The sequence below is a fragment of the Trachurus japonicus genome, chromosome 17 (genome assembly GCF_045865225.1).
Source record: "Trachurus japonicus isolate A0001 chromosome 17, Traja_1.0".
Lineage (NCBI taxonomy): Eukaryota > Metazoa > Chordata > Actinopteri > Carangiformes > Carangidae > Trachurus > Trachurus japonicus.
The window spans coordinates 27,462,103-27,489,545 of NC_140923.1; the positions used below are offsets into that span (position 1 = coordinate 27,462,103).

At 44.8% G+C, this 27,443-nt stretch overlaps 1 protein-coding gene across 3 annotated transcripts in view; it reads left to right on the forward strand.

The window, feature by feature from the left end:
• The window catches only part of LOC146970834 (solute carrier family 53 member 1-like), a 229,441-nt gene that overhangs the window by 172,635 nt on the left and 29,363 nt on the right, over positions 1 to 27,443 (forward strand). For all 3 annotated transcript variants that reach the window (XM_085804688.1, XM_085804687.1, XM_085804690.1), the window contains one exon: positions 26,546 to 26,597. In XM_085804688.1, coding sequence (XP_085660814.1) covers positions 26,546 to 26,597 — 52 coding nt within the window. The remainder of the gene's footprint in view (positions 1 to 26,545; positions 26,598 to 27,443) is intronic.

A 27,443-nucleotide genomic window follows, 5' to 3' on the forward strand; every position in this document is an offset into this window, starting at 1 on the left:
ACAGGGTTGTGTTATGCTGCTGTGAGGACTCCTGCTCCTGCTTCTCTCCTTTTCTGCACCTGTGAGCAGCAGCATGATCTGCATTGTGTGAGGATGGCTCTGTTCTGATAAGTCCTCTCCTGTGCTCTGCATAGTCACATACTGGTAGAGCTCGGAGCGACTGCAGCACATTCCTTCAGTCAGAGTCACTGAGTGTGCCTCTGTACCCAAAACCTTCAGTGTTATGACATTATAAGGATCTGGGATTTATTTGAAATGACCTTGACGGTGTTGTGTGTATATTTAGATCGTTTACTCAGTGGCGTGTTCGTGCGTTTGTCTGTTCTTCCGCTTGGTGCGAGCCAGATCTCTGCCATGAAGTCTGTGGCCATCGCTCATTTCCTCTCTGCTCATGACACTTTGTTTTAGTTTTGTGTCACAGTCACATTAAAAGGTCTTTTCTTGCTGGTTAAAAAACAAAAAGCAGCCTGACGAGGAGCCTCAACAGTCCTGTTCTCTGTTACATCAGCATAGCTCTGTCTCAGGATTCACTCCACTTAGTTCATCTCCAGAGACTCCAACAAACCTGATCAGCTTCTGTAAAAGAGCCTCCAGTCAAATAGAAAGCCTGAAGTTGCAGACGGGCCTGTTGAAAATTCTCCTGCCAAGTGACGCAGGTCTCTGTTGGAATGAAATGTCTTCAAGGTGGATGAAGGGAAGGAGAAAGCAGGGACAGAGCTGATGCTGTATTCAGTCATACTCAGGGTCAGGGTGGAGTTGCAGAGGGCAGAGCCGGCAGCTCCTTCCACCACTGCTGGTTCAACAGTGCTGCGCCTGCTATTTGGTGTGGAGACCCAAGTTCAAGTGTGGCCTGGGGCTGTAGGTCATCCTCTCTCTCTCTCTCTCTCTCTCTCTCTCTCTCTGACTGAAAAGGCAAAAGCATGAAAAATCAAAGAGAGCCTAATATGATTGTGTCACAGTTAGGGATGTCACGATTATGTGTTTTCACAATTAATCATGGTATTAAACGCCACAATGAATTAATTAATTGTAAAGATTCCTAAATACAGTCACTTTCCAAAAAAGATTATGTCAGAACCATATCAGCGGATCCATGTGCACGAAAAGGAAGCTAAATGCTCAGATATATGGAGCCATGTTGCTCCTAAAATTTGAGACGGTGCAAGTCAATTTTTCATCGCCTTGCGCATGTGCAACCAGTAAATCAAGTATTTTTTTTAACACTGGTGAAACATGAAAGAGGCGACTCAAAGAATCTGGAATCTGTCATTATGGCAGGCCAATGTGTGAGGATAATGAATGAAAAGAAAATGTGAATATTTGCTTTGCAAGTCGATGTATGCCCCTACATTTTCTGCTTGTGCTCCTAAAATTTTAAGTTAAAGGACAATTCCGGGCAAATTCAACTCAGGCTGTATTTTCCTAACATTTTAGGTCTAAAAGAAGGAATCTGATATTTTTCAGTTTAATTTCTCCTGTTGCGGTAGTTGTGTCTGTCCCCGCATCGCCATGGCAGCGATGAATGGAGAGGATTGAAGCAATTTTTTTCCACAGACAGCGTCAGATGGCTAACGTTACTCAAACATCCACTGAGAAGTTTGTTTACTTCAAGCAAGCCGACATGTTTGTAAAACTAGATCGAATTCAAAGTCTTGCGCAAGACCTAAGTTGACGTGCTCGGTGTGTTCATGTGCAGTCGGAAGCTCCCGTTTGTGTCACAGGAATATCAACTCTTGATTTGCTTGAAGTAAACAAACTTCTCGGTGCATGTTTGAGTCGCCATCTGACGCTGTCTGTGGAAAAAACATGCGGTTTTGAGGGATGTAAACAGCCTAAGCAGCGGAACTTCAATCCGCAACTACCGCAAACAGGAGCAATTAAACTGAAAATCTTCAGATTCCTTCTTTTAGACCTAAAATGTTAAGAAAATACAGCCTGAGTTGAATATACCTGGAATTGTCCTTTAAAGGCCACTGTGCTCCTAGACAAAAAAAAGTTAGTTTGGAGCCCTGTCAGTTAAACTTCACCTGTAGTTTTGACAGTCTGTACGATCATTCTGTTTTGTTCCATTTAAATGTCACTGTGGAACAGCTGTTGTTCACACTTGTGGAATCAGTGGATGTGAAATGAGTTGGACATCAAGGATCTACAGTGTTTTACCAAATCACACTGAATGTGAACGTGACTTAAGTGTCTGCACATCATTCCTCAGGTCTGTGTTTATTATCACAACTGTTGTCGATTGATTTTTCTCTTGTCAGTCCAGTCATTGATTGTGTAACTATAACTCTTATTAGCAGCTCTATTGTGCAACCTGAGAATGTGTTTCTGTCTGGTACACACACTGTGACCCAGTGATATGAAGGTGACACAGTGGCTGGGAGAGATCCACCTTCTTCTCAGCTTCACAAACGGAAGCTGGTTTTGCTCTTCTGGTGGAATCGTTTACGTTTCCATGGTTTCAGTAGCTGTCATAGTCACGGGAAAACGCCTGGACTTATTAACTCTGGCTTTTAACTATGGATATCACACAAATGTGGACAAACATCTGAGGTGGATACAGTAGAGATGTTTTAAAAACATTTATTTTTCTCTGTGTTACTGCCCCCTTTTAACCCTTATTTCAGACCTTGCTAATGGGTTGTGCAATATGTTGTTATTGTGTATTCTATGATGCATGTGTGTGGTCTTCTATCTGGTGCTGCTGTGGTAACAAAGGGTTAATAAAGTATATTTAACTGTGGTCAGGATAGTTGTCTATCAGTGGAGCTGCATGAGCAGGATGGACAAGAGCAAAGAGCAAAAGCAGCTTCAGTTTGTGGAGTTGGGAAAAGGGTGGATATGATTATCCCTGTGCACTTGTGTTGCTTCTTTCCACAGCAGTGTGACATGCAGTGGGTCTGGTCCTGCTCCTGCAGGGTCTGGTCTGGACTCAGACCAGATGTAGTTTGTTGTTCCATCCAGCTGCAGGCCTGGCCCCGGGCCCAGTTAGCCTTAATCCAGTGAAGATGTGAGGCTTGCAGAGCCATGCTGACCCAACACTGTTGCATGTGCTCCATGTTTTCCCACGGCAGCTGTGCCGGGTCGGACACCTAGCAGGACAGTTGGATAAACAGAGGCGTACCCGGGCCAGGAGTCAGGACTCAGCTACACTGCTACACTGATTCATCATGGCTGCTGCTGAAGCTCAGGCTGCCGACGCCGTAGCAGCTTTAACTGCAGAAATGTGTGAGGTGTTGTGATTCAATCTGGACCATATAGGGGAGAGTCACAATCACTGTGTCCCAGGAAAAATGTGTGATGGAAGCAGCTTTATTTAATCTGACACATTCCCAGCATCACCACACAGGAAGTTGAAGAACATAGAGGCCTGATGGTCGTCTGTAACAGTCAGTGGCTGTGTGATGAGCCGTCAGGTGACCTGGACCAGGCAGTGGAATCTGCAGATAGGGAAGGAGCTGCCACCAATGATTATATTCATTGTTGATCATTATTAGGTATGATATTTAACTAGGGCACTAGGGCCCTTTAAAATCTGTTTGATTTTTTCCCAAATTCTGTTTTTTTTGTTTTGTTTTTACAGCATTTCAGTGAAATGATGTCAAATTCCGCGATATTCCACGTTAAAAACTGATTCCGTGTCATTTGGCCATTTCCGCGATTCCATCATTCTCATCAAAACTGGAGCTACAGCTATGATCATGTCTCTGTGAGCATCGTCACACCCTTTAGTTCAGCATTTAAACAGGTAGAGAAGCTACATTTTCATTTCAAGCCTGTATTTTCAGTAGGTGAAGAATGTTAGTCACTGAACTTAAGTTATTAGAGGAAACAGCTGAGTAAGTGTTGGACGGCTCAGCCTCCAGAGCCTGGACAGGTCCTGTCCTGTGCCACTGTTGGTAAATCCCATGTTTTTGAAGTGAAACTTTTGGTTGGTCTACTTGTTTTAATCCTCTGCTCTGTTTGTTAGAGGAGGACCAGGACCATAAATCAGCTGCTGGTTAACCCCCCCGCCCCCGAATGTGGGGGTTGAGTTTGCTGCTGTAGTGCTGCAGTGTTGACATCAGTCAGTGGAGCAGACACAAGGAGAAAAGACACCTCACTTCATCTTGAAGTAAAGTGAGCACCACATAGAAAAAGCCTCGACATACAGTAAACCTGTTCAGCTGCAGTGTTGAACCTTTTGCACTGAGGCGGTGTTCCTCTGTAGAATAAGACAGTTGTCTTGGCAAAGACATTGTAAACAAACTGTACAAACCATGTTTTTGGTGCATAATGTGACAGACACAGCCACAATATAATACATGATGAAAACAGCAAAGATTTTGCATCTCATCACGTATTCAGTCCTAACATACCAAAAGATAATTTAAAGGGATAGTTCACCCAAAATTCAAATTTCTCATTATCTACTCACCCTCATGTTGACTAAAGGCTGGGAGAAGTTTCAGAGTCCTCCGTGCCTTCTCTGAGTTACAGCAGGGCTCCGTGCAGCACTGCATGTCCATGTGACGTTTGCGAACGGGGCTCAATTTTCTTTGTCCAAAAAGACACACCAAAAACCATCCAAATACCTCCATAGTGCTCGTCTGTAATGTCCCTCTTGTATTGAAGCCCCGACATGAGAAATTGTTCAGAAAAAAATTAAATAAGTCTATATTTTAAGCTTGTTTGTAGCGGAAGCTCCCAGCACTGCTCTTCCTGGTCCGTCCAAATCTTGCGCGATTTGCAGCGGCGTCAGTGCAAATCGCAAATTCGCGAAATGAAATTTGAATTTTTGGCAAACTATCCGTTTAATTTACGAGTTGTGTGGATTTTTCATTTCATGTGTTCCTCAGCTTTTATGAATGCATGTCACAGCTGTTTAGCCTGGCTCTGCCCACCTACATATATCCGCTCAATTTTTATTTTCCTTCAGTACTCTGCCTGGGATTGAAATGCTTTCACAGCTTTTCTCCTGCAGAGAGTCTACCGGCCAATCAGCGAACAGAGGGAGTGGCTGAGAACAAGTTTGAAGTTGTAGTTGATACATAATGTGGACAGAGATGGATGTTGGTCAAACAAAACTAATTGATATCTCAAATGAACATTTAAATAAGGTGCATTACTTATTGATAGTAGGGAGTATTCTAATGAACTTTTCCAGTCATAATGTTGTTTTTACGATTATACCGACACCACTTGAACGCAGCATTAACTGCAGGCCGTTCAGGCCTCATGTAGGAGTGGGAGCGCTTGATTAAAAAAACGACCCACACCGCAATACTGAAAAAAATATTTTTATATATTATTGGGACTATTCGTTATGATGTCGGACTTATCGGAATGACCTCATAATTTGCTGATATTGGGCCGATAATTATTGTGCACCCCTAATAATGACCAATCGTTAGCAATTGGGTAAAGGCAGATCCAATAGTTTTAAACTTCAACAGAGTCTCCACCTACCAGGAAGTAAACATCTCAATGGAGAGTGTCCAGTCTCTTTGCACAGATGAAATGAAAGGCAGCAGACTGGTTAGATTCAGATTCAGATTCATGATTTATTGTCCCTGAGGGGAAATTCATTTTCACAGTGCTGTTCCAGACAAAAACACCAACACACATGCAGCACCAGAAAGAATACATACATAAAATAAACAAAAACCATGACATCTACCGCCTGCTGTTTAGAGCTGTAATGGCAGGGGGGATGAAGCTTTTGCAGAAGCAGGTTGTTCTGCAGGACAGTTGGTTAGGAGCAGGCTAACAGGAAAAGAGAAAGAGAAAACATTTAATCCACTTCCGTTCATTCCATTTCTGTCATTGCATTAGATAAACAGTGATCTACAAGTGGAGGTGGGATCACAGTTCAGCAGCCCCAGCTCCTCGTCTGTTTGATGTAACCTCCAGATGCCTCCGTCCTCCTGAGCTGCTTCATTATTGTATAAATAAGCTTTTAATTTTTTGCTGAGTCACCACTCTGCAGTGGTGGAAACTCCTCACTGCAGCAGCCTCGCTTCATGGGAAGTTCATTTGCTGAGGGTTGCTGGTTTCAGCTGAGTGACGAACAGAGAAGCTGACAGGAAAACATGGAATCAACAAGTCTGACGGTGCCACGTGTCATGTCTGGTTCTGCTCGTCTGTCAATTCTCATTCTAAGAAAATGAGCATATTGAAATCTAGGGTTGAGCCGAGAGAAGAGGATCTTATAGTTCATATTATTCCTACTCTCAGGACAATATTTGGCTTAGTTTAGGTCATGAATGTACTATCATTATATTAGTAGAGGTATTAGATCAGCCACACCTTAGTTTCCCACAAGCACAGACACGCACACGCAAGAATCCATGGACAACATGTCACTTAGTTTCATTTGGGCTGCTTTTCATGCTTGTAAATACAACTGTAACAGGGAAGTGAAGCAGCTGACAAAGACAGAGGCAACAGGCGTGTGTGTGTGCGCCCCCTCCTGCTGAGTTCTGAGTGATCACTGTGAACGCTCTGATTATTAAATGTTAATAATTAATGCTTTGTTTCTGATGACACTTGTATTTTGTTTTAACACTGCCATAAATGTATTAGTAATCGTACTGTGGCCGTTGACAGTGAGGGAGAGCTCAAGTGTGTCAGCGTCTATGCAGCACAGGTATTGTAGCAAAACCCACTGCTCGTCCAGCTGGTGCTCTGTGCTGACATCAAACTCACCAAGTTCAGTAAGCAGCTGGTGTGTGAGGGTTCAGGCCCCATCCTGCTCTGCATCGATAGAATGAATTGATAAGCCCGGGGGAAAATCATTCTGATGTCAGACTGTGTCCTCAGCACTGGACAGGTTTGACCCTGGTTTCAACCTTAAAGGGCCCATCCATCCATCCATCCATTTTCATCCGTTTATCCGGAGTCGGGTCGCGGGGGCAGCAGTCGGAGCAGGGATCCACAGACTTCCCTCTCCCCAGACACTTCCTCCAGCTCTTCCGGGGGGACCCCAAGGCGTTCCCAGGCCAGCCAAGTGACGTAGTCACTCCAGTGTGTCCTGGGTCTTCCTCGGGGCCTCCTCCCGGTGGGACATGCCCGGAACACCTCACGAGGGAGGCGTCCAGGGGGCATCCTATACAGGTGCCCGAGCCACCTCAGCTGGCTCCTCTCGATGTGGAGGAGCAGCGGCTCTACTCCGAGCTCCTCCCGGGTGACAGAGCTCCTCACCCTATCTCTAAGGGAGCGCCCCGCCACCCTGCGGAGGAAACTCATTTCGGCCGCTTGTATCCGGGATCCCGTTCTTTCGGTCATGACCCGGAGTTCATGACCATAGGTGAGGGTGGGAACGTAGATCGACCGGTAAATCGAGAGCTTTGCCTTTCGGCTCAGCTCCTTCTTCACCACGACGGACCGATACAATGACCGCATTACTGCGGCCGCCGCACCGATCCGCCTGTCGATCTCGCGCTCCATTCTCCCCTCACTCGTGAACAAGACCCCAAGATACTTAAACTCCTCCACCTGAGGCAGGCACTCTCCCCCGACCTGGAGGGTGCAAGCCACCTTTTTCCGGTCGAGAACCATGGCCTCGGACTTAGAGGTGCTGATTCTCATCCCAGCTGCTTCACACTCGGCTGCAAACCGCCCCAGTGCATGCTGAAGGTCCTGGCTCGAGGGAGCCAACAAGACCACATCATCCGCAAAAAGCAGAGATGAAATCAAGTGGCTCCCGAACCTGCACCTAGAAATTCTGTCCATAAAAATAATGAACAGAACCGGTGACAAAGGGCAGCCCTGCCGGAGTCCAACACGCACCGGGAACAGGTCTGACTTACTGCCGGAAATGCGAACCAAGCTCCTGCTCCGGTCATACAGGGACCGTACAGCCCTCAGCAGAGGGCCTCTTACCCCATACTCTCGGAGCACCCCCCACAGGACGCCACGTGGGACACGGTCGAAAGCCTTCTCCAAGTCCACAAAACACATTGGTTGGGCAAACTCCCATGCACCCTCGAGCACCCTACGGAGAGTGTAGAGCTGGTCCAGTGTTCCATGGCCAGGACGAAAACCGCATTGTTCCTCCTGAATCTGAGGTTCGACTATCGGCCGAATTCTCCTCTCCAGCACCCTGGAATAGACTTTCCCCGGGAGGCTGAGGAGTGTGATCCCCCTGTAGTTGGAACACACCCTCCGGCCCCCCTTTTTGAAGAGAGGGACCACCACCCCGGTCTGCCAGTCCAGAGGCACTGTCCCCGACTGCCACGCGATGCCGCAGAGGCGTGTCAGCCACGACAGCCCCGCGACATCCAGAGACTTGAGGTACTCAGGGCGGATCTCATCCACCCCCGGTGCCTTGCCACTGAGGAGCTTCCGGACTACCTCAGTGACTTCAGCTGGGTGATGAATGAATCAACCTCTGAATCCTCAGCCTCTGCTTCCTCGACGGAAGGCGTGTCAGTGGGATTGAGGAGATCCTCGAAGTATTCCTTCCACCGCCCGACGATATCCCCAGTCGAGGTCAACAGCTCCCCCCCTCCACTGTAAACAGTGTTGGCGGAGCACTGCTTCCCCCTCCTGAGGCGTCGGATGGTTTTCCAGAATTTCCTCGAGGCCGACCGGTAGTCCTCCTCCATGGCCTCCCCGAACTTTTCCCAGACCCGAGTTTTTGCTTCCGTGACCGCCCGGGCTGCCGTCCGCTTGGCCTGCCGGTACCCGTCAGCTGCCTCGGGAGTCCCCCGAGCTAGCCAGGCTCGGTAGGACTCCTTCTTCAGCTTGACGGCATCCCTTACTTCTGGTGTCCACCACCGGGTTCGGGGATTGCCGCCGCGACAGGCGCCGGAGACCTTATGGCCACAGCTCCGGACAGCCGCGTCAACAATGGAAGTGGAGAACATGGTCCATTCAGACTCAATGTCTCCGGCCTCCCTCGGAATCCGGTCAAAGCTCTCCCGGAGGTGGGAGTTGAAGACCTCCCTGACAGGGGATTCTGCCAGACGTTCCCAGCAGACCCTCACGATACGCTTGGGTCTGCCAAGTCTGACCAGCTTCCTTCCCTGCCAGCGGATCCAACTCACCACCAGGTGGTGATCAGTTGACAGCTCAGCCCCTCTCTTCACCCGAGTGTCCAAGACATACGGCCGGAGATCAGATGACACGACTACAAAGTCGATCATTGACCTCCGGCCTAGGGTGTCCTGGTGCCACGTGCACTGATGGACACCCTTATGCCTGAACATGGTGTTCGTTATCAAACTGTGGCTAGCACAGAAGTCCAATAACAAAACACCGCTCGGGTTCAGATCGGGGAGGCCGTTCCTCCCAATCACACCTCTCCAGGTAACACTGTCGCTGCCCACGTGGGCATTGAAGTCCCCCAGCAGAACGATGGAGTCCCCAGTTGGGGCACTTTCCAGCACCCCTCCCAGGGCCTCCAGGAAGGCCGGGTACTCTGCACTGCTGTTCGGCCCGTAGGCCGAGACAACAGTGAGAGACCAATCCCCGACCCGAAGGCGCAGGGAAACGACCCTCTCGTTCAGTGGGGAGAACTCCAACACATGGCGGCTGAGCTGGGGAGCTATGAGCAAGCCCACACCAGCTCGCCGCCTCTCACCGTGGGCAACTCCAGAGTGGAAGAGAGTCCAACCTCTCTCAAGGAGTTGGGTTCCAGAGCCCAGGCTGTGCGTGGAGGTGAGCCCGACTATCTCTAGCCGATACCTCTCAACCTCCCGCACGAGCTCAGGCTCTTTCCCCCCCAGCGAGGTGACATTCCATGTCCCTAAAGCCAGAGTCGTTGTCCGGGAATTGGGTCGCCGGGGCCCCCGCCCACGGCTGCCACCCAAAACACACGGCACCAGCCCCTCATGGTCCTTCCTGCGGGTGGTGGGCCTACTGGAAGGCGGGCCCACGTCGCTCCTTCGGGCTGGGCCCGGCCGGGTCCCGTGGGCAGAGACCTGGCCACCAGGCGCTCGCCTGCGAGCCCCAACCCAAGGGCCCATATTATGCAAAATCCATTGTATAGCGTATACTGGTGTTGTAGCAGTTATGTGTTCCTGTGGTCTTTCTATGACGCCTGGAGGTGAAAGAAGTCTGTTCGCTCCCTTAATGGATCGCTTCACTTTTTTGAGATTGTGTGCCCAAACATAACACATCATACAGGAGGGCATTATAACTCTATTATAATACTTGACCATATAAGCCATTATAAAATGCTCTGATGTGTTATGCTTATTGTTATAAAGTCTTATGATATTTTAAGGGTGTTTATAATGATATACACGTTTATAATCAAATCATAACATATTATAACTATATTTATGTATTATCGATGTGGGCATTGTCAGCGAGTTACTAACAAATATAACATATTATAATACCTGACCTTATATGTCATTATAAAATGTTTTATAGTGTGTTATGATTATTGTTATAAAGCATTATGATCATTTATGAGTGTTTATATCTACAGTTATACAGTGCTATAACTGCATTATAACTCATAAGTATGGTTATAATGCATTATAGAGATAGGCGTGTTTTTTTCTACCCATAGTGTCTTACGTAGTACTGTGTGTGACAGTTGGACCAGAGAGGGCCTCATGTCTGCGTCGTACTGGGAGGCAACAGGCCTTATCACCCCGTTCAGACGTATCTGGTCCCAGATGCAGATTTAAGTAGAGGCACCCCTACCTGTGTGTGTGTGTGTGTGTGTGTGTGTGTGTGTGTGTGTGTGTGTGTGTGTGTGTGTGTTTCGGTCCATGGTGTTGCTGCCCTTTGCAGAAAACAGACAGCTGCTGATTCTGCTTCTTATTATCTTATCAGGATGGAAAGCAAAGGATGAAGGACAGAGAGAGAGGGGAGGGAGGGGGCAAGATGTAGGGGGGTAAAAAGGATAAATGTGGACAGACTCAGAGGTCAGTGTCCATAGAAGGAAGTAAATGATGGAGAGGGGGATTAAAAGAGAGAGCGGAGGATCTGACATTTCTGAAGACTTTGTGGACATAATCCTCACACAAAAACTCTAATTAGACCTCTTTCTAGGAACAAAGGGAAACATTTAGAGAAAAAGTATCCTAATGTGGAAAGACTGAGAAAAAGAAAAGGTAGAGTAGAAATGGGTAAAAAGGTCAGAGGAATGTGAAAAAATTAAACTGAGTGAATGTATTGGCCTCCGCCTGACTGGTATTAGAGAGTCCACACTCAAAGGTCACATGATGCACGGCTGTCTTCTGAGTTCCCATAGCTGTCTCTCCTATGAGCCAAGTCTTATATGAGACATACTGGAGTATAGTGCTGCACGATTTGATGAAATTGTGCGATTGCGATTATTGTGGACTATATTGCGATTTGCGATTGCGATTACGATATTATAAATGAATGGTGTCATGAGTCTGCTTGCTTGAATATCAAGGACAACACAGAGGATTGCAATCATTTCGTATATTTTTCAACTGAAAACATACAAACATGACACAAAAAATAGAAAACCTGAACTTTATAGTACTGTATTTTCTCCCCAAATAACTTATATCAAAAAATAAATAAAAGTTTGAAAATAAAGGTATTCCTGCAAATTTGTAAACTCAAACTCACTTCTGCAAAATTCAAACAGAGACAAATGCCTATTTCTTAACATAAAGGCATTCTTTAAAGTGCAAAGGCTGTGTTACTTCACATTATAACTTGTCAGACAAATGCCTATTTCTTAACATAAAGGCATTCTTTAAAGTGCAAAGGCTGTGTTACTTTACAATATAACTTGTCAGACAAATGCCTATTTCTTAACATAAAGGCATTCCTTCAAAGTGCAAAGGCTGTGTTACTTTACATTATAACTTGAAGGCCTGTGGAGGCCTTTCTCTTAACACGTAGTACAACAACAACAATAAAATAATACAAAATACTCATTAAATAAGACATTTTGAATCCTCAAAAAATGACATTAAGGAGGAGTGTAACAAAAATCAGTGGTTAAATTTCAAAATGGGCTATAATTTGTATCCCATTACAACTTTCTCTAAAAGTAAAAAAGTCAATCAAACTAAAAGCAATAAAAATGGTACCACTGTACATTTGTTCTTAAATGAGCATGTTTTTCTTCCACTTTGTAAAGGGGTACAACTACCACCACTTCAGAGGTTCTTTGATAAAAAAAACCAACATATCCACCTTTTCTGGTTTCAGACAGGAGCGATGGGCTGATACAACATTACCGCTCGCACTGAAAGCTCTCTCTGACGCAGAGCTTGTTGCTTGTATGCAGAGATATTTCTGAGCTAGTTTGGACAGCAAAGGGAAATTTATTTTGTGGTGCTTCCACCATTTCAGTGGATCTTCTTCAGGAACTACAGCAGGCATGTAAGTGTATGTGTTGAGTTCAGTAGTCACTGCATCCCTACACTGTACCAAAAAGGTAGTTGGTGTTGATGTTGTTGATGGCATGCATGTGCTGTTCTGGAAGAAACTGGCTAAAGATTTCTTCTTAGCTTTAGCTGCAGGTGGTGAATTGTCCAAATCCGGACTATCCTCCATCACCATGGTGCGCTGAGGTTCAGGCTGCTGCTGGTGAATTTCCACCACCTAGAAGAACAAGAAGAAGAAGATTTTTTTTAAATTTATATAGCACACTTTAGAATAGCTACATAAGAATTATATCATGGCAGCAAAAGAGAACATTATTACTTATCACCTCAGAGACCACTCGTTCCTTTATGGTCCTCGTCTCCTCTGTGCTCATGTATTTTGCTTTGAACCTTGGATCAAGGAACGTTGTGATGTTCAGCAGGGCCTGTGTAACTTCATATTTTTCATTGAGGTATCTTAGGATTTTAGCTTTCAGTGACTTGGTAAGGTTGGTGTCCTCTGGGTCTTCGGCCAGTAATGAGGTGTTCAGAATATGGAGAATGGGTTTCAGGTATGATATGCTTACATATTGCTCAGCTGACAACGCATCCGTGAAGTCCTGCAGAGGGCTGAGAGCCCTGTTTATGGATTCCAGGACATCCAGCTTTGCGGTCAGTAGACAGAACCTTGGTCAAGGCACGTTGTTGTTCCAGGATTCTTGATATCATCTTCTGTGTGGACCCCCATCGTGTTTGGCAGTCTGTCACCATGGCATGTTCTGGGAGGTTGAGCTCCCTCTGTGCCAACCTTAAAGCTTCTCTTTTCTTCCAGCTATGGGAAAAGTGGCCCACAAGCTTCCTGCATGTTCCAATAGACTTGTTGGTTCGGTGAGCTTCACTTTTTACAGCATTTTCTGTGAAAGAGAAGAGTGAAAGACACCAATGAACCTCTCCTTTCTCTCTCTCTCTGTGTGTGTGTGTGTGTGTGTGTGTGTGTGTGTGCGTGCGTTCGTGCGTGCGTGCGTGCGTGCGTGTGAGAGGTTCGAACGATTATTGAATGACCCGTAATTCGTTCGGATATATTTGAATATTACCCCGCCGCAGCACACACAGTCGCGGTGTTTTATTTTGAAAATTGACCGGATACTCTCGTTGTTTCATGTTTGACTTCCTGCCCAGCTTGACGCGATTGCTCGCGGCTCTCACACAAAAGAGACCAGACGCTGCACGGCGCGAGCCGGCCGCGGAGGTGCACGGCGCGACACCACACCAGCGGTTAATATGGGCACAGAAAGTAAACTGGCTCCGTTTCTCGGCTGTTCGCGGCCCTTCCGCGTCCGGTGGACGTTCCGCGGCGCTATGCAGGCACCGGGCACTGCAGCCAAAGACAGTAAATAGAGGTGTGTGTGTGTGTGTGTGTGTGTGTGTGTGTGTGTGTGTGTGTGTGTGTGTGTGTGTGTGTGTGTTGTGTGTGTGTGTGTGTGTGTGTGTGTGTGTGTGTGTGTGTGTGTGTGTGTGTGTGTGTGTGTGTGTGTGTGTGTGTGTGTGTGTGTGTGTGTGTGTGTGTGTGACATATTTATATATTTTTTTCCTTGTAGCATTTTTTCATGATTTGTTTGTTTACATTGACACTACATAAGTACTACATAAAGTGCTGTGCTATGTAGGGCTGATGCAGTCTCAATTTGATCATATAAGGCGAGTTAACAAGATACAGATAGTTAAAATGATCAAATAAACAAAGAAAGAGCAAACAGTAGATAAGTAAAGGAGTGTAGAAAATAATCATTAACTTACCAATAGCCAGATGGAGTCTATGGCCAAAACAGTGGAATCGTTGCCACTCATTAAGCTCCACAGCCTTTATAACGTTGCTAGCGTTGTCTGTTGTTATGGTGACCTGCCGTTCCTCACAGAGCCCCCACGCTGCCAAAGCCTCCTTCAGACCAGCAGCGATATTCTCCCCCGTGTGGTCCTGGGGAAAATATGATGTTTGCAGGCACCGGCTTTTTAGTTCGAAGTCACCATCGATGAAGTGGACGGTCAAGCTAAGATATGGTTCCATGGTCCTGCTTGACCACAAGTCCGTTGTTGTCGAATAAAACTTGACCGTGGCCATTTCCATTTGAACCTCACTCCGCCGTTTATTGTAGAGCTCGGGGATGGCGGTCTGGGAGAAAAAGTTCCGCGAGGGTAGCTGATATCTCCTGTCCAGCGTGTGGATCATTTTTTGAAATCCCTCCTTGTTAACTGTATAAATCGGCACCATGTCTCGTGCCAAATAGTGTGTTATGGAGTCAGTAATTTCCCTGTGTCTTTTTGAGGTATTTTCGTATGGTGTGACACTTGCAAATGCATCCGTAATTGTTCGTTGTTGTGGTCGTTTCAGGCGTTTTTCAGTTGTATCTTTCTCGTTACTTTGTTGGGCTTTAATTTGCATGCATTCCTCGTATTTTTCGTTATGGTGTTTCAGTTGTTGATACAGATTTGTCGTGTTGCCGCGGGACGTACTGACTTTAGCTTTGCATGTTTTACACAGCACATCTTGCTGTTCAGTGTCGTCGTACCTGAATCCAAAGTATCGCCATATAATAGAAGTTGCATTTTTTTTCGCTACCAACTGAGCTTGTTCCTCCCGTTCCTCCTCGGCGTCCATGTTGGCTGCTCTGCTCTGCTGAAAGCCGGGTAGTCACGTGACTATACCTGCAGCTGCACACTGTGACTGTGGCGTCACCGTGCTCCACACCACACGGGAGACAGTCCCGTTCATTGTAATATTTGTGCTGATATGACTCTATTTTCATGTAGGCTACATGTTCAATGTCTGTATTTTTCAAAATGTTAGATAAATAGTTTCTTTCTTTTTTAAAAGAGAGAATCCTGTTCACAGGCACACACATGCATATTTGTTTACAAAATCGCAAATCGCAGTCTTTTATGCGATTACATAATTGCACAGCATGACATTGCGATTGCGATTAGATTAATCGTGCAGCACTACTGGAGTAGAAGTATTGAATTCCTTTGTTCTCTAGTACTGCAGCCAAAGACTTAAAGGGATAGTTCAACATTTTGGCAAATTGGCCTATTGCCATAATCCCTATAGTCGTAGCAGTAGGTCCATTACCTTTAATTGTCGGTGCAAGCTGTTTTTAGATCGGCGGGGCAGAGACGTGAGCTGCACGGTCCTTTCGCGTTTCCCTCATCAAACTAAATACACTATCCAACAACTCCAAAACACTCTGGTGGACAAGTTGTGACCTGCACATTCGCCACGCTATGAAATAATAACAACGTATAATTATGTAGCATTACAACACATGAAATCACTCCGCCCAACAGCCATGTCTGGAATGTAGTTCCGGCTACGCATTTACCTCGAACACATTGTGATGAGGGAAAGGCAAAAATACCACGCGCCGTGCAGAGCTCACGTCTCTGCCCTGCCGATCTTAAATCAACACTAAGGAACTTTTCAACCTTCATATAATATTTTCATAACTTTTGTGATGATACATGGACTTACAACAGGTTGATTGACACCTCTGTCATGGCCTGAGGGGGTCTGTATCGCTTTCTCTGGCACTAAGCAGCTTTGAGGAGCATGGCAGGAACCCGGCTCTCACTTAAGTTTCACTTTCACTTTCACGAGTCACGACGAGGAGGGAGCAGGCAATGCGGCACCTTTCCGTTGGATTGTGCATGTGTGTTTACTCTGAAATGATCTGCTGGTAACAGAAACTTAGTTTGGACGTCTTCTGTTAATTTCCATGCACCGGGAGATCAGGCAGGTTTCCAGGATGCCAAGTCGCCTACTCATTTTAATGTAACAATTGCCAATGACAACCGGTGTCAAAAAGGAAAAAGGGAAGAAAAAAAAACAATCGATCACAGACTTCATGATCGATTACCATGGCAACGAACGAAGTTTCGAAGCTTCGATCTTTTTGGGTCAGCCCTAGTATTTTTCATTTCTAATGATTGATGTGAGTTTGACGTTGGTCAAGTCCACACAACTGGGCCGGAGCATACGGAGCTAGAACAGTAACATTGAATTGAAACTAAAAGTTGGAATTGAAAACTGGATCTAAAGTGAAAAAAGAAACATGACATCATCAGCAGACAGTGGTGAGATAAGAACCAAAACACAAACTGATAATGGTGTGGGGGCATGCTGAAACAAGCAGTGTTGGGGAAGTTACTAAGAAGTAATTAGTTACTTATTACTCGTTACTTCTGTAAATTGTAATGAAATTACTTTAGTCGTTACTGCATTTGAAAAGTAACTTCACTACTTATTACTTTACTTTCCCATTTCTTAATTTACCGAGTAGATACATGGAAAAACATCATAGCCCTAGTATCATCACTTAGGCCCGGATGTACTAAAGGTTTGCGTGTACAAAAACGTGTGCAAACTTGACTGCACAGCTGATCTAACCGGGCGCACCAAGGGTTGCGTCTCTCAAACGGGCAAAATTGCACATGCAATCCATTTAGCTGTTTGCCTTGATGAATATGCAAATATGAGCGTTTCTGCCAGAATGTGCAAAATATTGGGAGGAGTAGATGCAAATAGATTTATTTATAAATATTATTTTTAACCTGAAACAGATTGCGGTGGAAGTTTTTGTGTCTTTATTTAGCACGTTTGGCACAGCTTTGCCACAAATGGCTGCGGATACTGAATTAATACGTACCAGGGTAAAAGCTCTATATCTGCATTTCCTCGCATCTGGGTGATTTCCAGCAAACTGTGGAGTTTTCTAGGTGTTACAAGTCTTTTAAGCACCGCTATGCACGCCATATGTCCGTCGCGCTGCGCTCCTCTCCTCCCTCTCCAGTACCTGGCTGCTCAGCTCTGTGACCGGGACTGAGACGTCACCGCTGCCTTCACTCCGTCTGTGATCCCTCTGGTCAGGGCGTTTGGACTTGAGTGGGTACCTGCTGCCCAACACTGATCACAGCAGCTCTTCCTCGTTTGCCGAGTTTTTTTTTTTTTTTTTTACCAACCACATAGATAATCTCCCTCGTCTCTTCTGCTGCAGCTCAACAATATATTTATTTGCCTCTCTCTGAACTGAAAGTAATGAGAATATCGCCACTGGCCGAAACCCCCAGTCTCCGTCTCCATTTCCCTCTCGCACCGGCAGCAACGTCACTCGACTCAAATCGATCTCTATGGCAACGTGCTCATGCAGGTAGCAAGCACACAGCCAGCACGCACACATGCCTGCACCGAACAGATCGAAACTCTACACACAGGCAAACACGGCTTGGGTAATGCAGGAAAGCGTGTTCCTATGGTCTAGTAAAGTAGTTTAGTTACCAATATTTTTAGTGTAATGCGCCTTTACTTCGTTACCCAAAAAAGTAATATCGTTACAGTAATTCGTTACTTTGTAAATCGTTACCCCCAACACTGGAAACAAGTCTGATCCATAGTCCCAACCTACAGGTTAGAAGGATGTGCAGCTAACAGCTTGGTGCCAGATACCACAGCAGCCCTTCAGAGGTGAAGAGTCCATGCCTGGCTGGGTGGAGCTGAGGCCTGTGGAGGAGCAGCAGCACAGGAGGCATGTGCTTCTAATGTGTTGGCTCCTCACTGACAAACAGAATGTATTAGGATGTTTTCACACCAAGACCAAGAGGACTCAGTTCGACTGGGGGCTGAAAGTCGGAACACTGTTGCATTTGTCACTTGTTTCAGTTCTGCTTTCACTCTATGATTTCTGAAGAGCACAAAACTTAATGAACAACGTCACGTATAGTTAAAAGGAGTGTAGGAGGGGAAATCCCTCCTGATGCAGAATAACCAACGGCAAACATGGAGCAACATGTTAGGTTAGCTGTTGTGGGGATTGTATTTGTTCTGTTGTTATTCATCAGATGCACATGGCTCAGCATGCTGTTAATATGACCACCAGGCCAACGTTTCACTCCGACACTGAGAAAAATGAAGAAAAGATGCCACCCAAAATACGATGGATGACATATTTTGCGCTGGGCTGTGTTTGTTGTCCACTTCTCCATCTGGTCCTGTGTTGGTCCGGTGAGCGTTCACACTGTATACGAGCCGCACCAGGGTTCACTCAAACTGAACTGAGGCCCACGTTTGGTCTCCACCAGAGTTCTGATTAGCTTTCACACCTGCCCAAACAAAGAGCCTAGGACTGTCAGAAGAAACAAACTGTGGTCCGTTTAAAGCGGTCCCACAGACCACTCATAGATGACTTGGTTTTATCCCTACAGGGGATCACAGTGGCCAATTTCTACCCATCATTTGGATGGAGAGTGCTGAGGTAGAGCCTTCAAGGAGAAGTGCTGTTTTTTTTACAACCTGGACCTTATTTCTGTTGTTTACTCACCCATATAACTTTGGTGTCATTAGGAGACCTTCAGACAATATTTAGATCCATTCTAGAGCTGTGTATATCCATATAGTGGGAGCGATCGGGGCACCGAAATGCAGCCTCTAAATAACACATTATCTGCCACGAAATTTGTTCATTCACCATATAGGGCTGCCCCTGACCAAAGATTTTCTTGGTCGACCAGTGTGGAGGAATATTAAATGTTTTTTTGTGTAGTTTTATGGACGTTTTTGTGTCAGGCCCTATACTCTCATACAAAGTTTTCGTTGGACTACAAACCGGAATTTCATTTCATTTTTTGGTGAACTATTCCTTTAACTGCAATGTTGCACAGCTAGCAGGAGGAGAACTAGGTCCTGGCTGCACATGTTTTTCTCAGGTCTTTTCCCATCGGGGACCTAGAGCTGTAGAGCGTTATTTAGAAAATGCCCGGAATTCTCCTTTAACTCAGAGAAGTCAATTATCGTCAAACTGGCCTGCAGGTCCAGTCAGTCATCCAGTGAAAAGCAGCAGTGGCCTGTCAGTAGAGGACAGGTGTTGGACCTGGACTAACTAAAAAGTAACTTTTCCTGACAGAAGCCCTGCACTGCTTAGTCAGCTGCTAATACTGAGTGAAAACCTTGGTGTTGCTTTTAGTTTGCGTCATTTGTACGTCACTAAGCGTGACATCACAGTCACGCATCAAATTTATCTCCAAAAGCCTCAGTTGTTGGGATTTAGCTTCCCGCTCTAACTAACCCGCTCAGAGGCGTTGGATTCACAAACACAGCAGCTCCCTTCTTCTTCTCTCTCCCACTCGCTGCACGGGCTGTGTGAGCGCACACAAACACAGAAACAAGGGGAAACCTTGACATCTTAGGTTTCCACGGGACGCAAACCAGGGCATAATCCTTTTTATAACTCGTATAATCCCCCTGACAGTTTGGTGTCAAGATATAAAGTGTTTGTCTCCTCATAGGTGGGGATAAAGGAAGAGAGAGAGGGGCTGGAATGTATAACGGGGATTAGGCTAAGGAGAAGGAGTGAGAGAGAGAGAGAGAGAGAGAGAGAGAGAGAGCTGTTATAATGAATTCTAAATCAATGGACAAAAGTAGGACAAAAAAAAGGGAGGAGAGAGAAAGGAGGAAACATTAGAGAGAGATGATGAAGTGTAGAAAAGGATCAGTCCAGCAGGTTTCTGGTCAGCTCTAGTGGCACAACTGTCTGGCTGTAGTGATGATGGCCACAAATGAGGTGTGTGGATCAAGAAAGAGGTGTGCATGTGTGTGTGAGGGAGAGAGAGAGAGAGAGAGTGAGAGAGGAAAAAGAGAAAAAAGCAGTTGACTGAGCTCCAGGGCCAGAGGGGCTGAGAGAGAGGTGGAGGGAGCGTGAAGGGGAAAAGGACAGAAGTAGGGTAATCTGTTAGGATAAGCAGCGCTGCCCTCCTTCCTGTTGAGCTGCGTGTGTTTTGTTTTGGAAACTTGCACCTGAGCCCATGCTGAGCCAGCCTACTGACCAATACACACACACACAAACACACACCTCATGGCCCTCAGGAGAAGTGTGGGAAAGCTCTTTGTTTTGCACTTATCACCTATATACCCTGTGTCCTTTGTGTGTGTGTGTGTGTGTGTGTGTGTGTGTGTGTGTGTGTGTGTGTGTGTGTGTGTGTGTGTGTGTGTGTGTGTGTGTGTGTGTGTGTGTGTGTGTGTGTGTGTGTGTGTGTGTGTGTGTGTGTGTGTGTGTGTGTGTGCTGCTGACATCAGATTGGTGCATCAAAGAAGCAGGTTCCTGTGTGGCCGTGTGTTATGGTAGAAGAGCATGTAGAGCAGGGGTGGCAACCTTTGTGACATGGAGTGCCAGTTTTCTTGTCAATGAGTGTGCCACTACAATAACACAATGTTAGAATATGACACAAAATACATAAACAACATACCTGGGATTTTAATCTAGCTATATATAGGCCATGTTCAGTCATATTTTGAAGATATTTTCCTGCAACAAGGGCCTGAATCTCATTTCAAAATACCCATTTTCAGAAACGTAGCCTATGTAAAACATATTGCTCTGGGAGGACACTGCCGAAACATAAACTACAGTGCATCCAGAAAAAAAAAATTATTATATCAGAATGAAAGCGTCAGGCTGCTCACCGTCACTGAAACGCTCTTTTGTGATTTTACGATCAGTATCTCCTTGTTCATGGTGTCAACGTGGTGAAATGGTGTCTGAAAACCTCTGACCTGTGACCGGCCTCGGCCCATTAAAATGTTTTCAAGGTGTAGTGCAGGAAATATAATCCACCGTAAACAACGTGTATTTTATTTTGAAAATTAACTGGGTGTTTTGTTTTGTATTTTCTACACGATTTCCTGTTGCGCGCGAGCTGCTGTGTGCTGAATTTATGCGCCATGCTCCAGTGTCTAGTGCTGCGGAGGACTGCCGGATGGCTCCGCAGCCGTTCCGCATAACTCTCCCTCTTTGGTTTTTAGTCTCCTCAGACAACAGTTTTAATTTCTTTAAAACTGGACAATTTAAGTGCATGTAAATGCATTAGTCTCTCTCATATACCCCTTTTCCACCAAACTGGTTCCAGTGCTGGTTCGGTGCTGGTGCTGGTGCTGGTGCTTAACTAGTTCAACTCTGGTGCCTCCAAAGAACCAGTTTGCTTTTCCACTGGTTAGGAGCCAAAGTAAAATGTTTGGCTACTTTGGGTCAACTAGAAAGGGACCCGCTGAAACGATGCATATCGCCACCTAGTGTTGAGGATGTGGACATGTTTCCTTCAACTATTCCAGTTGCATACTGGGGCTGTGTTCGAAACCACATACTCCATACTACATACTTCCATACTGCATACTTCCATACTCCATACTACATACTAATCGATCATACAGTATGCAGAGCGTTCACACTGCTGCGTACTATGATAACCCACAATGCATTTCGCTCCTGCCCGAGCCGAAATCAGCCGCCCTGAAGCTGATTTCACTTAAGCTCTAAACTCTGTAAATATATAACTTCAGCAACATTTGAAACATTTTCAGGCGAGAAAGTACTACTTCGTATCCCCATGGTGTTGAAAAAATGACAAAATAACACCTATTTACAATTTTAGTCGGACGAAGTCGGACTTCTCTGGCGTTAGTAAAACCAGCCGTAGTGAGCACTGTACTTCCGGTTTCTGTGTCAAAATAAAGCACCCGTTGCAATTGACCATAAAGAAAGCCGTTACAATGACGTCAGTGCTCTTACTTTATAAACAGGAAGTGAACCTGTCCCCACTGTGGCTAGCTTGGAAACGCCGTTTGGACCGACCTCTTGCCGTTAACGGAATTTGCCCGTTCAAAATGCCTTACCGGAGAGTTTTGCCTGCTCTGAGACGAAGATCCGCCCGCCGTCTTCGCTACATCATACTTGCTCTGGACTGGGGATTATTTCAGAATTTATAGATTTGGACAGCTCCTGTGTTTTCTGTGGCCATACTGAAGAAACTTTAAATCATCTGTTTTTTGCATGTAATGTAACAATGACATTTTGGTCAGACTTGTGTTCTTATATTTTCTCCCATGTAAACATGTCATACTGCTTCTCCCTTAAAGATGTTATATGTTATTATGAAAATAAGAAGAACAGGAGTCTTCAGTATTTAGTTAATTTTTTCATTTTATTTGGTAAATACTTTATTCATAAGCAAAAGTTTGCAACCTCCAAACCAACCTTTTCTCATTTTTTAATTGAATTCAATTCTCTCTATAAATCCCTAGCCTTAGTTAAAAATAAGAAGAACACAACTTTTTTAGAAAACTATGAAAAGGTATTTATTGTACTTCCTGACATTTAATGGAATTTGTTAACAGTGATTATTACACACCTATGTATTGACATGACAATATTTATTTATTTTTGTTTTGTTTCTGTTTGTCTAATTTTCTTCATTTTCTACTTATTTGAATGAGATCCTTGCTGTATTTATTTATTTTATCCATTGTCTTTCTGAATATGAAACAGCTCTCGTGTTGTGTTATGTGTCAGTGTTTGACACTTTTTGTACACTTTGAACACTTAAATAAAGAAGAAAAAAAAAAGCAAGGAAGAGGCGGTCCTTGACGTCACGTTGCGTTGCATCTTGGGTAGTTTGAGTATGAGTAGTGACCTCATGATGTATACTCAACATTTCGGCCGAATCTAGTATGCATCCGGGAACTTCTCGCCTACTGCAAATCGCATACTGCGCAGTGTGAACATACTGCATACTCAAATCGTTAGTATGAGTAGTACGAGTAGTAGGAGAAGTATGCGGTTTCGAACACAGCCTGGGACGAGGACAGAATTCCAACGAGACGGCCAACTCCAGCTGTGGAGCTCCACTTGGTTAGCACTGAGTGAGATGTCATGTGTGGCATCTACAGTGTCCGACTGCTTTGACATCTCTGGTTGGTCTGAAACCCTGGACCTGGTTTCTGCTGGGTTCATGTGTGTGTGTCTTGTGTTTGTGTGAGAAGAAGCTGTTGTGTTGGGTGAAGGGCAGTGGAGCTGGTGGGAATTCTGTCTGAGGTAAACCGAGCTCACAGTGGTCGACTCGCCTCCTCACGGTGTTTGAAAACTCTGCATCTCTCATGTTACAGTGGCACACACACATTAGAGCTCTGTTTTTATAGCCAGTCAGTGAAAACACAGCGCTTGTTGTCACTAATACACAACCCTGCTACATTGTGTTGTCGCTGCTGGACTTTCTGTGCGTCGGCAAAAGAATTTCACCACATGCTGTGAACAAATCTAAAAACATAGCAGTGAGGTGACTTACTCTCGTCTTCTAAATGCAGCAGCACAAGGCTTCATTGTTCCGATCAGTCTCTGCTGGAGGATGATATCAGAGGAGCACAATCAAAAGGCTTGGACGGTATTGTCGGGAACAGGAGAATCTCAGTAGAAGCTGTGAGGGCTTCAGGAGGAGGGAGGCTCACTCATGTAGAAACCATCAGGGAGAACTGAAGGGGTCTGCCGGTCTCCAACTCCTCAGAGACCCACTCATGATCCCTGCTGGGTCTCCTGTGACTGGTGATGTCATTTACGGAGAGAGTTGATTGGCAGCAGAACTGATGGGAACAACAGTGTTATTAACGGCGCTACTTTTTTCAGTAGTAGATAAGTTACTGTTTGCCCCGTTATATGAGAGAGAGAGAGAGTCTTTATTGTCATTATACTATAAATTTTCATTGGACCCACAGCTTAAAAACATACAGTACAATAATAAATAGAATAGAAAAGAATATAAATATAAATTAATAAATAAAATGTATTGCATGTAAGGCACACATTGAATAAAAATAGAAATGCGACAGAGACGCTGTTATTGACAATAAAATGTAGGCCTACCATTACTAGACTCAAGAAGTCCTATCACAAAATAATACACCCATTAAAGGAGAATTCCAGTCATTTTTGACCCCTAAATCGTTGTCCTGATGGTCACCCAGTGTTGGCGGGGAGAGAAGGCGCTCTGCGATCAGATAGTAATGTCTTTCCAGGAATTAAGGAATTTCCTATAAAATCAATGCAACTTTGAAGGTTTACTCGAAAAGTAATGTCTTGCTATTGTCCCTGTGTGTCCTGTGTATGGTCTGTTGCTGTTGTTTACATGGCTGTAGTGGCTGCACTGGTGATACAGTTAGAACGTGTGGGCTGTGAAATGACCTTGACTTGTTGTGCTGTTCGCTGTAGAAGCCGGCGTGCCTTACTCAGTGGCTCTCTGGCTGGCACACAGTGGGGCCATTGTGGTCTGAAACACTGACCAGCCACTCTACTATCTAGCCCTCCAGCCAGAGCAGATGAAAAAGGGCGAGTGTCTTCCTGTCCTGCTGTCCTGCACTCACTCAGACTGAATGACTGTCGGGGAGCAGCACCGACGAGCTGCACATCCACTCGCACAGCATGACCACACTGAGTGGCTGCATCAACAGCTTTGCGTTATTACTGGGAGAGCGAGAAAAAAAAGGAAATATAAATAGTAGATACATTTCCAGCTCTGTTCCATTGCCTGTATCCTGCCTGTGTAGGTTATGGAGTCATTCCGACATGAGTCACTTCTTACAGGTGATCTGTGACCTGTTTATTTAATCTAACAAAGTAAAAAAAAAAGATGAACACATATTTCCAGAAATAGAATTTGTATTAATATGATGATCGGAGGTGGATGAAGGGAATGAAAGAAGCCTGGATACCTGAGTTCCCAGCTCCAGGTCTGCTCATGATGGGTTTCTGTAGAATCTAAATTGTTTATTTACTGTCAGACCAACAGCAGGATTTCTAGCTTGTTATTTTATACCTGTATTAATGTTATTCATCAGTCCATGCACCTCCAATTTCAATATGACAAATATGAGAAAAGAAAAATAGTGTGCTGTGCTGTGTGAAAGTACTACTGGCAAGAAAATGTTTTGTGAGGGTTTGACCTTTTGACCACTCTGAGCAGTTTGTACTTGAGTCCTCTTGATGGTTTGTGCCAAGTCTTAAAGGGGACATATTATGGAAATATAACTTTTTGAAGGCTCTTTAACATACATCTGGGAGTGACAAAAAATCTGTCCTTTTCAGGCTCCCTAGGTTAAAATCCATGTGGTTTACCAGCTGTTCCTTCAGTTCTTTTTCAATGATTTAATTAGTTTTCTAATTTGCATAACTCCACCCCTACCTGGTACCAGTAGAAGGGGCGGGGCAAGCAGTGGTTCATTTGCATTTAAAGGGACAGGCTCTGAAACCAGCCGTTCTGAACAGGGCTGTTTTGAGAGGATGAAAAGAGCTGTGATGTTTGATCCTTGGGGTGATTTGACCAAAGCATGTCACACACATGTGTTTAAGACACCTGGGAACTATTTTAATTTGTGGAAAGGGGGCAGAATATGTCTCCTTTAAGACGCTGTGTCAAGGAAATATTGTGTCCATGACAACGTGATGGATGGACTTTGAATCTGGAAACCTGCAGTTCTGCCACCAGCACAGAGACATAGAAATGTGATAAACCTGTATGGACTTTAATTATTTAACATATACACACAATATTGGCTCTCACATGACATGCATTTTAGAAGTGAAGGAAACTTGAGGTACATAAACTTTTGGCTAGACTCCAACAGTGAAGCCAGCAAATAGCCCAAATAACTGCATTTATGTTTGTGTCAGCCATGTTTAACATCACTGACTGACTGATAGTCTGCCACCTCACAGTCCACCAAGCTGCTCAGGAACTGCAGGGAAACAGGAGTGCTACCAATACAAGGGAGGCTACTACTTTAATTACATGTATCACTATCATTGGAGGAGGCATAACTAAATACAGGACTGAAATAAAGGTGAATATAGGTAACAAAAGCCTGAAAAAAAAAAAAGTCTGTCTCTTCTGACTAACAAGTAGTTTACACCTGAAATCACAGCTCAGTCTAATCAATTCATTTCAGTGCACTTCTGTGGATGTACACAACTGTTCAACATTTGTTTACCCCTTGCCGTTGTCCTTGCACACCATCCCAATGCCAATGTCATGCACAATGCCATTTGTTAGGCTATACACGTTTACTTGGCGTTTATATCATATCATTTTAGGTTATGTAAGCTGCTGACAATTTGAATTTCTCTCCAGGGGATGAATAAAGTATTTTTCTTCTTCAAAGCAGTGAAGCTGTACTGTGTCCCATGTGTCCACCTCCATTCAAACTGCACCCTCTAAAAGAATTCAGATGCTGAGTAGGAGAAGAAATCTAACACAAGCTTCATTCTTTGTTGTTGTGACAACACATGTGTACAGTGGTGATATTTGACATCATATAGTGCTTGCCTTTTTAATGTTTAAATGTTTTAACAGATGAAATGTAGTAATATGATCATGTCTCTTTGTTGCAGGCTTTCAAAGAGATGCTGTATGCTGCTCAGGACCAGGCTCCATCTATTGAAGGTATGACAGGTCTGGTGTATTCTTTGACTGTTGGGCCTGAAGACAGGCTTTGTGTGTATTTGTGTGTGAACCAAATGTACAGGATCCTCTGTGAGTTTAAAGCTGTGCTGCTGCTCAAACCTTTGCAGATGTTCCCACCTCTCAACCTCCACAATCTTTACATTTTATTCATCTGGAACAAAGATACATGAAGCTCAAAGAAACTAATTAATCCAACTTAAAGGGACAACGAGGAGTTTTGGAAAAGCGAAGCGTTTTCACACTACATTTATGAGCCTCCGCGCGCACCGTAAAATTCTTTGACCGGCGCAAGACAGACTCATGTTTTCATTCATCAATAATTAAAGTCAGAGGTTCAAAGAGGTTCACATACCGTCGTAGTTCCGACCATAAACGGCGATTCGGCTGCGTTATTCTGATGACTCGCCACGAAGGAAACGCTGGTCGGCTCGACCAGCATTTCTGCCACCACTAATAATAACAAAATAACGATAGAGACAGAACGATATATTTATCGAAAATGGGCCTATTAACAAGTGTGGGTAGCGGAGATTCATCCACATTAACGTGAGACTTTTTTTATAACCGAATAGAAACTCCTCTTTGTCCCTTTAATAACTATGATATTTTCCTTTGGTTGTCCACACCCCATGCAGTGGCTCTACCACTAACATAAAAGACCACATATCATCCCAGTATGATTAAATGTGCATTTCCCAGTCCAGTGGTTTGTTGCTGGCCTCCAGGGGTCCAGTTCAAGTTTTCCCTCAGATCACCGGACTGACTTGAAACTTAATCAGAATCGTTAATGCACTGGTTTTAGTTTAACTTGCTGTAATAGTGTTA